Source organism: Penicillium canariense, assembly GCF_028826845.1.
Source record: "Penicillium canariense strain IBT 26290 chromosome Unknown utg000006l_segment0_segment0, whole genome shotgun sequence".
Lineage (NCBI taxonomy): Eukaryota > Fungi > Ascomycota > Eurotiomycetes > Eurotiales > Aspergillaceae > Penicillium > Penicillium canariense.
In genome coordinates, this window is record NW_026622733.1 from 1,301,475 (window position 1) to 1,313,681 (window position 12,207).

At 54.9% G+C, this 12,207-nt stretch overlaps 4 protein-coding genes across 4 annotated transcripts; 2 read left to right on the top strand and 2 right to left on the bottom strand.

Annotated features, from left to right (window-relative positions):
• Positions 1 to 1,395: 1,395 nt before the first annotated feature.
• On the top strand, positions 1,396 to 3,027 carry N7482_008449 (J domain-containing protein; the record flags this gene model as incomplete). The annotated part of the gene is made up of 1 exon (XM_056690573.1): positions 1,396 to 3,027. One exon carries the CDS (start codon positions 1,396 to 1,398, stop codon positions 3,025 to 3,027), a length of 1,632 nt encoding a protein of 543 aa, XP_056540338.1.
• Positions 3,028 to 4,280: 1,253 nt separating this feature from the next.
• On the bottom strand, positions 4,281 to 6,212 carry N7482_008450 (putative sterol o-acyltransferase (APE2); the record flags this gene model as incomplete). The annotated part of the gene is made up of 6 exons (XM_056690574.1): positions 4,281 to 4,307; positions 4,381 to 4,422; positions 4,479 to 4,734; positions 4,798 to 5,508; positions 5,569 to 5,985; positions 6,085 to 6,212. 6 exons carry the CDS (start codon positions 6,210 to 6,212, stop codon positions 4,281 to 4,283), a joined length of 1,581 nt encoding a protein of 526 aa, XP_056540339.1.
• A 706-nt stretch (positions 6,213 to 6,918) lies between these two features.
• N7482_008451 (AP-1 complex subunit gamma) lies at positions 6,919 to 9,732 on the top strand (the record flags this gene model as incomplete). The annotated part of the gene is made up of 5 exons (XM_056690575.1): positions 6,919 to 6,928; positions 7,001 to 7,124; positions 7,191 to 7,379; positions 7,443 to 9,570; positions 9,640 to 9,732. The coding sequence occupies 5 exons, from the start codon at positions 6,919 to 6,921 to the stop codon at positions 9,730 to 9,732; spliced, it is 2,544 nt and encodes an 847-aa protein (XP_056540340.1).
• An 888-nt stretch (positions 9,733 to 10,620) lies between these two features.
• N7482_008452 (putative nucleotide-sugar transporter) lies at positions 10,621 to 12,154 on the bottom strand (the record flags this gene model as incomplete). Its single annotated transcript, XM_056690576.1, has 4 exons — positions 10,621 to 10,894; positions 10,989 to 11,843; positions 11,931 to 12,007; positions 12,071 to 12,154. 4 exons carry the CDS (start codon positions 12,152 to 12,154, stop codon positions 10,621 to 10,623), a joined length of 1,290 nt encoding a protein of 429 aa, XP_056540341.1.
• Between the last annotated feature and the right edge of the window lie 53 nt (positions 12,155 to 12,207).

The window sequence follows — 12,207 nt, forward strand, 5'->3', positions numbered from 1 at the left end:
AAACGTAGGCAATGGCACGAGGAAGCCTTGAACTGGCTGTCAGTAGGGGTCAGTCGGTGGGAAGTGGTAGCCTGGAACCTGTAACCTGGAACCTGTAACCTGGAACCTGTAACCTGGAACCTGTAACCTGGAACCTGTTAACGGGGAAGCTGGACGACCGATGATCGGTAGATCTGCATGAGATGGGTTTCCCTGGAGGGACGTGAGCGAGGACTGCGCCATGCGGGGCAGTGGAAATAGCGTCGGTGTGGTGTACACCGTAAGGAGGACTGCGGATGCGCAATGATGAGGCCTCTCCGGCATGGATCAGGGCGGCCTCGTGTTGATCGCCCCACTTTGGGTGACTGGAGGGATTGTTCTCCCCGGAATTCCAATGAGATGCGGCATTCGAGGAAACATCCATGTAATGCCACGTCCGACCAGTCCAATCGGGTGAGGCGCACAGGCGCAGCAAAAGGCGAGCTACGACCGGTGAAGAGGCCCAGCCAGAGCCAGTCAGGGCCAGTCAGGGCGCCGCACCAAGCGCCTGGCCGTGAGGGCGGGCAGGGTGATGGGTGATAGGCGTTCGCCGAGGTGTCATCGGTTCATTTACGTGGATTGTAGGCGATGTACGATGGCGTATTAGTAGGCAGGCCTCTCCAGCAAGAAAAGGGGAGAACCACGTTCAGCTGCCATCAGATCTCCTGTCGTTGGGCATCCAGCGCTGAACGAGGACGAAGTGAGGCGACCAGTCTTTGTGAGACGACCTAAGAGCAAGTTCTGTTCTCAAATCCATCCCGCCACCTCCCTGTTGGGCGTTAGTCTCTTAGTCTCGTGGCGGAGTGAAAGGGAATGGTCCCCTCCAATGGCCCCTGGCAGACCTACGACGGCCACGACAGCCCCGACAACTCCGACGGCAGAGACTTCGCACTGCTCTGTGGCTCAGTCATTACTCTGTACAAGACGGATCGGAAGTGGTTTTGACCGACTCTGGGCCTAATTAACGCATCACCCGCTCCCCCTGGTTTTTCTTTAATTGGAACGGCACCGATTCCGACTTCCTTTCGCCCCGACCGTCGCCGAACGGCCATCTCCATTTCTAAGCCGTCTGGATTTTCCATCGTTGATTAACCGATCTCCTAATTTGCCCCCCTCTGCTGACAATTTGGCCATTCGATCCTTCCGGGGGCTGCGACTATCTTCTGGAGGTGTCGGGAGGTAGTGGATTCTGGCCCGATTTCCCCAGTGGCATTCCATACATACGTCGCTCGCTCCACCGCCTCTTCCTTCCCCTCTCTTTCCCTGGACCGTAACTACCACCTCACTCTTCTCCCTTCCTTCTCGCCCTTTCAATTCCTGGCAGGGCTTTACTCCCCCTGTTGATGGTTGATTGAAATCCATTTCCCCCCCTCGATCATGACGTCGCCACCCGATATCGACCCATATGTGGTGCTGGGGGTTTCCAAGGAAGCCTCCGTCACCGAGATCCGGGCCGCCCATCGCAAACGGGTCCTGAAGTGCCATCCCGACAAGATTCAAGATGAGTCGCAGCGAAATGCCGCCCAAGATGAGTTTCAGCGAGTGCAGCAGGCCTATGAACTCCTGTCCGACGAAACACGACGAACCCGCTACGACCAGAAGGCGAAGCTGGCAGAGCTCAAGCGCGAAATCCTGGAGCAACGCAGACGGACGAACGAGTCCTCAACGTATCCATTCCCACGGGGCAGTGGAAGCGGAGGTCCCCGTGAGGTGCGGGAGGGTCGCGTTTTTGAGGAACGGGTGCCGGTGGATGCCTTCTTGGATGAGGCCTTGCGCTTTACGGAGGAGCCCCGTTCAATGTCGCGCAAGTACGATGATTTTGGCGTGCGATCCAAGCCGAAGCCGACTGAGGAGAAGATGAAACCCCGCACCCCCATGAGCAGCCAGCGAGCGGCCAAGGAGCTTCGTGAGACGACCAAACTGAAGCAAGCCGACCGGGCCAAGCAACGGGACCGCGAGCGCCGTCGCCAAGCGTCCGCCAAGTATGAGGCATACGACTCTTATGCGGAGTCGGACAGCGCCTCTGATTCCAGTGACTCCGACGTGTACGTGCGTCTGAAGCGGCCGACACGCCGGTCGCGTGAGTCCCGTGAGCCACTGGAATCGCGAGCCCGGCCAACAGAATCCGCGCGGCATCATGGTCGTGCCTACGAGGATGACGAGGACGATGAGCTTGCCGGCCGATTTCACAACAAGCTGGATAGCTGGCATCACTTGGCGGAGGAGCATATCCAGCGCTCGAAGTATGAAGGTCCGCGAAGCTCGCGGTCCCCACAGCGCCACCGTGGTTACGAGTCGGCCGAACCGGAGGCGAACATGGCGCGGCGCGCGGCTCGGTCCTCCCGCTCCACCCGGAATCAGTCAACCTCGCGACACAACTCCTATGAGCACCTGGAACCCTCGCGGAGAGACCGCGAGGAATTCAAGGCTCCCAAGATGCCCAGTTCATCCACCTCCCCCGGCTACAAGTCCTCCATTCGCCCATCGCTGTTCGGAGCACGCGCTACCACTTCCACGGGTTTCACCCGCCCCAAGCGCGAGAATTCCAGTCGCGAGGAGCCGGACCTGGAGAAAATGGTCCGCGAACCAGTCCCTCCACGGTCCACACGACGCTACGACTCCGGCTACTCTAGCCCCAGCACTCCCGAGATGGCCCCGAGAGGCACCTCGCCTAAGACCACCACCTCCCGCTACAAGATTGTGGACCCTGTGATCATCGAACCTTCGCCGAAATCCTCCAAGTACCGCTCCATATCCCCTGAACGGAGTCGAATGGGACCCAAGCGAGCCAGCACATTTGCCGCCGACTCCCCCCGCGTCGAGGTCCGCTCTGTGCGACCCGTGCGGCAGTACGAGGATGTCGAGTATACTCCTCGTCCTCGGGCCCAGGATATCAAGTACGCTCGTGAGATCCGGCCCAGCGACGCACAGGTCTCGCCCGGCCGATCTCACTACTACACCGACCACCGCCATCCTCCACCGGGCAGACGTCAGTCTGCCTTCGCATAATCGAAACTATATAAATAACGACAGCTCCACGCTCGTGCTTCTCTTTCTTCTCTGCGCTTGACCAATGCTTTAATTTCGTCTTCCATCCACTCACGCGCACTCTGTTCTTCCCACATTTCTTCTTGATTATACTTTTGTTGGGTCGCCTTTGCGCCCAGTCCACATTTTTACTTGACGGAAACTCCTGGCTCCCAGCCAGCGTGAATAGCCACGTCCAGTTTCCATTATCCCCACGCCATGGGGGTGGTACGTTCCGCCAAGGCGTCGAATATACTCCCCCGCCATCCAGCATTGGGACGGTTCGGTTCGGTTCGGTTCGGTTTGGTTTGGGTATCCGCGCATGATCAGGCACGCCCGGTGGGGGCGTGCCGTGCAGCGTCTGCTTTCTTTGTCGGCGCTACGGGGCGGGGAATGGTGTTATTATCTCATGTCTCATGTCTCACAATTAACATACCATACAACAACCTATCTGGCGCATCTCATTTTTTTTCTTTCTCTGTGATCTTCCCCGGTTCGCAAATTGTTCGTGTCGGCTGTTTTTTTTTTGACTCTTTTTCGACTTTGTTCTTTGTCATTAACCCTCCCGGGCACATTTCTAGATACCCGTGGAAACAAACCTCAGTGGGGTAACCCCTAACTAACGAATTGACGCTCTTGGATATGACCATCTATGAATTGACTGGACCTTGGTATTTGTGTTTTGCTTCTTTTCGGTTTGTCCCAGTTTGGTGTGGATAGGTAGACTGGTACAGCACCACTAAATGAAGAAAAAAATGCCGTGGCTTGTTTGATTTCCATCGTATGACCAATGCCGACTGAAATGTAGGCTTGGAGGTCTCGGAGACTGGATCACCGGAGTGAGGTATTCTTTAGATTTCCTCCGACTCGTGTTTGATGGATGGTTTATCTCCTACCGGTCCCTCTAATGTATCGGAAAGGAGGGGATTTTCATATCTCGACATGATGATTGTACGGAACAATAGGAACTGATACCTTAGCGAATAGACCAAAGTTTAGCAACCAAGGATCGAATGTTACAATAATTTGCTTGCGTCTATATACAAGCCCATAGCGAGCGCCATTCCAAGCCACGACCAGTAAATATAGCCAAGGGGTATTCAATAAATAGTACGCATCTTCCAATCCGTAATATACACATCTAACCCACCGTTGCTAAATTCGATTTGTGCGCGGATTATCCGCTCCCGTTCCAATTGGTATAATATCGACGAGAAAAAAAAAACACACACGACTCAAACCAAGACGTAAAACACACACATCTGGAGACCAAGCGTATTAGCAATAGCACACGTATGGATCGCCACCTACTCCGCGACGAAGTCATAGGCTTACCATCGAGAGACCCAGGATCATCGAGAACCAAAAGAAGATGTTCTACGCGAGACATTAGTGTTTCTCTCAAAGGGATTCATAGTATTGTCCGAACTCACGTTGAGGGTTGTCCGCCCCCTGAAGAACCGGGACTTCTGGACCGCGACGATGGGCAGCTGGAGCATCATAGCTCCGAAGCCGTAGCCGCGCAGTTTCTTGGTGATGCAGCTCATGACAAGCTCATGGAAGATAGAGCTAACCAGGAATGTGATAAACATGGCGACGGGCTGGGAGAAGTAGGTGCGGGACGGGAAGTAGACATGGCGGAACAGGAAGTGGTGAACGGGGACGTTCCACTCTCGGGAGAATTCAAGCCTGATATTGGGTGTTAGTTAGTACGTAGGGGCATGAGTGATATAGAGTGGGGCTTGAACACACCAGTCACACGAGTTCCACCAGTCAGAGTAGAAGTGCCGGTCCGCAAATCGGGTGAGCTCCGCGAACGCGCCCAGCACATACTCGAAGATCACCAGGAACACCAGCAGGAAGGTTACCATGAAGGGGAATAGGAGCATGCTAATGGTCTCAGCCAAGACGAGCGCCTTGTCGGTCATGGTATCTAATGCTTCCAACTGGCCGTGTGCCTCGCTCAGGACAGGCACGATAAACTCTTCGCTCGTCAGAGTTAGCAAGAAGATACATCCAAAGACGGCCAGGGTCTTCCATGCAATCTCGTCCCAGCGGCGATCTTGTCGGCGCGGGTACTCCAGCTCGTAGCACAGCGTCGGGCAAAAGAGGAAGTCTGTATAGTTTCCAAGGCTCAGGTTCTGCGGATATGAAATGTTGCCCAGCGGTGATGTCAACTCTGTAGCCAGATCTTCACGCAGACGGGCCAGTGGTTCGGTAGAATCGTCTTCATCGTGCTGGGGCTTCATAGACGGCCGGCGTCGGTATGGCTCTGGGTACCGAACTGCGGCAGGGGAGCTAGGCTCAATGGGACCCGGATTATCAAGAGAAGCGAGGCGACGCTCAGTCTCACTGAGATGACCATTGTAGAAGGCATAAGAGTGCAGCTTCATCAGGATCGTCAAGACGTGGAGGGTGAAGAACACTTGGGCAGTCCAGGTCCATAGGCGCATGAAGGGCCAGCTTTGACGCCATCGTCAGTCCAATACCCAAAGATCTGATACAAATGCAGACAGAACTTACTTGATCCATACTGCCAGCCACAGCGCCTCTCCAACACTTTGGAATACCACACCTCCACGTGCCCATCGCAGCCACCGCGGCCCGCTCCGGTAGAGCCGATGCATCGACAGGACCAGCGCTGAGCTGACCACCATGGCCAAATCAGTCAGACCCAGCTCCCACACATTGGCCGACAACAAGCTCCAAACCCGCACCCGCAACGGGTATCCAGTATCCTTGATATTGCGCAGCACGGTCGTGACCACCATAATCACCAAGCTGATCCAAAACAGAGTGAAGAATCCGCGGAAATCATGGTAGTCGCTGTCGGGATCGAAATGGGACACTCGAGGAATATAGTCGATGGTATAGAAGAGGCGATTCCGTGCCCGCACCTGCTTGCGGGCCACTGAGATCGAATGCGCGGAGGGGGAGCATCTTCAGGGACGGGAGTTGAGGCGCCGCTGCAGTTATTGTTGGAGAGGTTAGGCGCCATTGCACAAGACTTATGGATAAGATTGATAGTGGACGACATACCTCGTGTCTAAGGGCGATTTGTCCGTCGCGGGCGGCGTGAGACTCATGCCAGACTGGGGGTCGGACTGGAGGGGAACGGCGCGCGGCCGAAGGACGGACAGGTCGCTCTGAGCGACGGCACTGGACATCCTGCCAAGGGAAAGGATGCAATTGCAGGGGTGTAAAATGGAGGAGGTTTACATCGGGATCCCCGGTAGCGGAAGGGAATGGAAGGCTCGGGTGAGCCATTGTTTTTAACCTTGTTGACTGAACTAGCAACGGATGCCGAAAAATGGGGCGGGATCGTCCAACTACGTCAACGGTCGGCCTTATAGGCTGACCTGCACGCAATCTACAGGAGTTATGGGGGCCATGCTGCGCTGCATGAACAAGGCTCAACTTCGAACTGAACTGAACGCCAGAGTATCTGGGCACGAGACCCTATGGGCAGTGCTACTTCTTTAAATTCTGCATCCAAGCAGGGTATGCATTATACTGTACATCGGCCTACCGCGGATCTGCCGGCGGCCACCAGGTAAATTAGTAAATTACGTCTGAAGAGGTAAGCCAAGTAATTTTTGCCTCAGGTGTCTAATACTGACTGAGATGGTCAGGTGATCTTCCATACAGTCCGCCAAGGACCCTTCCCCTCTGGGATTAGCGTACCCTCCCGCCAAGAAGCCAGGTCGACCCAAGTCACGGGCCATAATAAAGCCAATCCAGACCGGACGCTGGATTGCTTCACTACTGTCGTGCGAGCTACGAGCATTGTCTTTGAGATCCCGCCACGGGCTTCCTGTCTTTCATCTCCCATTGTCACTTCTCTCCTGACCCCGCTGGGGGTTGTGGACCGCCATGTCTTCCCGTAAGTTGGCTGCCCGCCGCCCCTCACTGTCTCCCCTGAGGTTGCGGCGCCTCTAACCCACGTACCCAACAGTCAAGCAATTTATTCGCAATGTCCGATCTGCGAAGACCATTGCCGATGAGCGGGCAGTCATTCAGAAAGAAAGTGCTGCCATTCGAGCCTCGTTCCGCGAAGAGAGCCACGAGTCCGGCATCCGGTTAGCTTCCAACAGCCTGGTCTCTCCCCATTGACATAAACAGACGGTCCTAATGAGGTTTTATAGGAGGAACAATGTGGCTAAGCTGCTTTATTTGTTCACCCTGGGTGAGCGGACTCACTTCGGTCAGATCGAATGTCTGAAGCTACTGGCCTCGCACCGCTTCGCCGACAAGCGACTGGGCTACTTAGGGACGATGCTGTTACTCGATGAGAACCAGGAGGTGCTGACACTAGTGACCAACTCGTTGCAGAAGTCAGTAGCTCCGCAATAATGATAACCATGCCAAGGGGGAAGGTCATGCTGACACGCAGCCAGTGATTTGAGCCACTCCAACCAGTATATCGTCGGTCTCGCCCTCTGCGCCCTCGGCAACATCGCCTCCGTCGAGATGTCTCGTGACCTCTTCACCGAAGTCGAAAACCTCATGTCTACGGCGAACCCCTACATTCGACGAAAAGCTGCCATTTGTGCCATGCGGATATGTCGCAAGGTCCCGGATCTTCACGAGCATTTCCTGGAGAAAGCCAAGACATTGCTTGGGGATCGGAACCATGGTGTCTTGCTTTGCGGTCTGACTTTTGCGATTGATCTGTGTGAGGCGGAAGAGGAGGAGGAAGGCCCAGAGGGTGTGATCGAGACGTTCCGGCCACTCGCTGGGGGTCTCGTGCGCGCCCTGAAGGGTCTGACAACATCCGGATATGCCCCAGAACACGATGTATCTGGAATTACGGATCCTTTCCTTCAGGTCAAGATTCTCCGGTTCCTGCGGGTTTTGGGCCGAGGAGATGTGGCCACCAGTGAACTGATCAACGATATTCTGGCCCAGGTGGCCACCAACACCGACTCGTCCAAGAACGTGGGCAACGCCATCCTGTACGAGGCTGTGCTCACTATTCTCGACATCGAAGCCGATTCCGGATTGAGGGTCCTGGGTGTTAACATCCTCGGTAAATTCCTGTCCAACAAGGACAACAACATCCGTTACGTTGCATTGAACACATTGAACAAAGTCGTTGCCATTGAACCGAACGCGGTGCAAAGGCACCGCAACACTATCCTAGAATGTCTGCGGGATCCTGATATCAGCATTCGCCGGCGAGCGCTCGATCTCAGCTTCATGTTGATCAACGAGAGCAATGTACGGGTGCTTGTGCGGGAGCTGCTAGCCTTCTTAGAGGTTGCTGACAATGAATTCAAACCGGTCATGACCACCCAGATTGGAATTGCCGCTGACCGATTTGCCCCAAATAAGCGCTGGCACCTGGATACCATCCTACGGGTTCTTAAGCTGGCTGGGACCTACGTCAAGGAGCAGATTCTGTCGTCGTTTGTTCGTCTCATTGCCACTACCCCTGAGCTGCAGACCTATGCTGTGCAGAAGCTCTACTCTTCTTTGAAGGAGGATATCTCGCAAGAGGGCCTTACCCTGGCTGCCACTTGGACGATTGGGGAATATGCCGACAGTCTGCTACAGGGCGGCCAGTACGAGGAAGAGGAGCTGGTCAAGGATGTACGCGAGAGTGACATTGTTGACCTGTTCACCAACATCCTCAACAGCACCTATGCCTCCCAGATCACTATCGAGTACATCATCACCGCATCCATGAAGCTTACCACACGCCTGTCAGAACCCACCCAGATTGAGCGCCTTCGTCGCTTCCTCTCCAGCCGAACTGCTGATTTAAGCGTCGAGATTCAGCAGCGTGCTGTTGAATACAGCAACCTGTTCGGCTACGATCAGATTCGCCGCGGCGTCCTTGAGCGCATGCCTGCGCCTGAGATCCGCGAGGAACAGCGTGTCTTCGGCGCACCCACAAAGAAGCGCCAGAGTAAGATCCTGCGCGGCAAATCCACCAAGGTGTCCAAGCCTGCCGAGCACGACCTGCTACTTGACCTGATGGGTGGCTCCGATGCTCCCGTGACCAGCCCGACATCAAACGGACCTAACACCGCCGATCTGCTGGCAGACATCCTTGGCGGAGGAGACTCGAGCACGTCGTCGCCGGCCCCCGTGCCTGCAGGCCAGAGCTCCATGAACAACAGCGCCATCATGGACCTGTTCGGCTCGAACGGCGCCTCGCCTTCTCCCCAGCTAACTCAGCAGTCTGCCTCTGCCTCACTTGACCTACTTGGTGGAGGTAGTATGGGTGCTTCCACGCCCTCTCCCTCTGCCTCGCCTGCGCCGGTCGCCGCCTCGACGCCCGCACACACCGTTTTCAACAAGGATGGCCTCGTGCTCACCCTACAAGTCCAGCGGAGTGGCAACAACGCCCAGATTTTGGCCCGCTTCCGCAACGAGTCAAACTTCGACAGCTTCTCCAACGTCGGCCTGCAGGCCGCTGTGCCCAAGAGCCAGCGTCTGCAGCTGAGTGCTATCAGCAAAGCGGACCTTGAGGCTGGCGAAGAGGGCACCCAGACAATGCGCGTGACTGCAATGAGTGGGGTATGTTATCCTTGCAACTGTTTCCGCAAACCCTTGACCATGATGCTAACACCATTTCTCTCAAACCAGGCCCTCCCACCCAAGCTTCGCCTCCGTCTCCGAGTGTCATCTTCCCGGGACGGAAACCCAGTCACTGATCAGGTCGACTGGTCCGAGCCTTAAATCAACCTAGCAACCGAACACAGCCCTTCGTTCTTGCAAGATTTATGGGCAGAAAAGGACCTTCGAACAAAAGTAATTAGGCGGACGAGCGTTTAATTTCACGAGCAGCCCCCAAAACTTCTCCAGTTCTATACACACCTACCCCTAGTCACTTTACGCCTTCACCATGTGTTCCCCTTGGCCTCGACTCATCTAGACTTTTTCTTCCTTTCTATTTCAATTTCCTTTCTATCGTGCTTCTGTTGCTCTCCACTTTGGGATGGGCGGCCTTTGTTTCTTGTACATGCTTCGTTAGCAGATGATTCAGTGCATGAGCAAGTGTTGCGTGGTGCAAATTAACTGGTTCTGTGTTGAGTGGTGCAGGTTTCGAGTAGGACGTGGTTGGTAGTAAGAGCAGGGCGAGTCAGAGCAAGAAAATTGATTGTCACCGATATGATGGACTGAAGTTGTAACTACGTATTGGCAGGATGGGGGAATAGGACACTTGGTTTTCAAGAGATTGGGATTTCTGTCTGCTACGGGTACCTGGACATTTAAGGAGAGGCAAATCCCATGATCAATGTTCAGAATAACCCAATACAAGATCCCAAAAAGCAAACAGCAAAGCCGTCAGTAGGACTGGCTCTATGGCCAATGACGGAGCTGAAGCCTCTTAAGCACGAAACAATGCGTGACAAGAAAATAAGTAAACAGGTGTATATCATCCACCCACAGACTGTGAAGTAAAAGAGCCAACACGGGAGAACGCCAACGTCCAGCGCAATATAGGCATGCAAAATTGGATCAAAAGTATCAACGAATTGTAGCTCGGATCTGTATAATGAGCCGGGCAGATCCTGGATCAACCGAGTAGATAACATGTGTGGGGTGAGATCGTGACATTGTGCTCTAGAAGTGCTCGATTGGCTCCTCGGGAAGCAGCACCTGGCCCTCCCTCCGGTTGGATGGAAGGCAAGCCTTGAGAGGAGGGCGGATGATATCGTTGAAGAGGAAAGTGCCGTACACGAGAAGTACAAATCCAGCGACTTGGAGCCACTTGAAGGACTCCCAGCCCAGTCCCAGCGAGACGAGCCAGATGAAGAGGGTGCGGCATGTGTCGATTGTGCTGCGGGAGGTGGCGGACACGGTGCGGGTGACGGAGAGACCGAAGAAGTTGAAGCCGCTGGACGCAGTTGTAAGTAAGATGGAATTTGGAATTGGGAGTTTGCAGGCAACATGGAAAAACATCTAAAGATGAAAAGCAAAACTTGACATACCCGATACTGATCATGATCAGAATGCTGGACATCGCTACCGCGCGGTTCGTGATGACCTCGTGCCATCCTTCCTTCATGTCGAAGTAGCCATACCGGCCGGCGTCGGTGCGACCCACGACCAGATACATAAACACCATGCCAATCACAGTGACTGAGAATCCGAAAAGACCTTCCCAGCCAACAACCTGGATGGGGTCCATAGCGTAGTTCTCGAGAATCCACTCCTCCAGCACGAACTGCGAAGCCGTAAAGATCTGGGCTGCAGCAATAAGCAGAACACCAACGATAGTCTGTACCGCCTCAGGAGTCCTTCCGCCTGCTTTCATAAGGGCACCGTCGTCCTGGGTGATATCATGACCGGTATCGCCGCTGAAGAGCGCACCGGCAAGACCAACCAGGGCAACGCCCAGAACCACGACAAACAGCGCACTCCACTGGTACAAGAAGAGCTTGCGACGGAGGAACAGCACACTGAACAGGCCGACGAAGAGCACCAGTGCTCCGCGGGTCATCTGGTAGATACTGGCGGCAACGAAGAGCAGCCCTACATTCATCAAGGTGGTGCCCGCAATGTCGCAACACGACGGCGCGGCAAGAAGGAGGATCCGCCACCCACGCAGCTTGATGCGATCATCCGGTTCATTTGCGGGTTTGTTAAGATCTTGACCATCGCGGCCGTCAAGCGTACAATCTTCGTCATCGTCGAGGCCGCCGTCCTCGCCACGCACAGGCCGGTATCCGCCCTCGAAGAGCGGGGACGGCTCGCGGGACAGCCGGGGCGCGACGAAGCGCTTGTAGAGAATGGACACTCCGACAACTATCCAGCAGCCCATTTCACCGACAAACATCTGCGCCCTATCAAACCACAAACATCGTAAGCCAGTTTCCGGCCAGTCATAGTCATGTCCATTACACAATCCACTTTCCGGGGATGCCACCTACGTCTGGATAACCGGCTGCTCAAAATGCTTCCGCTCCTTGAGATTGGGGGAGTCGCAGTTGCGTACGCATTGCATGTCCTGTAAAAGGATGTTCCTGTTAGCTGGGGACCTCGTCCGCCATCGGTCGGCTCGCGTGCATACCTGGTACTTGTTGAGGATGGTATTGCAAACTCCGGTCACGAGCATCATCGTGACCAGGAGTGGAATAAGGCCGCGGTCCGCCATGGTGTCCCGATGCTGAAGACAAGGGACTAGAGGCGAGGAGGGGGTTTGTGGAG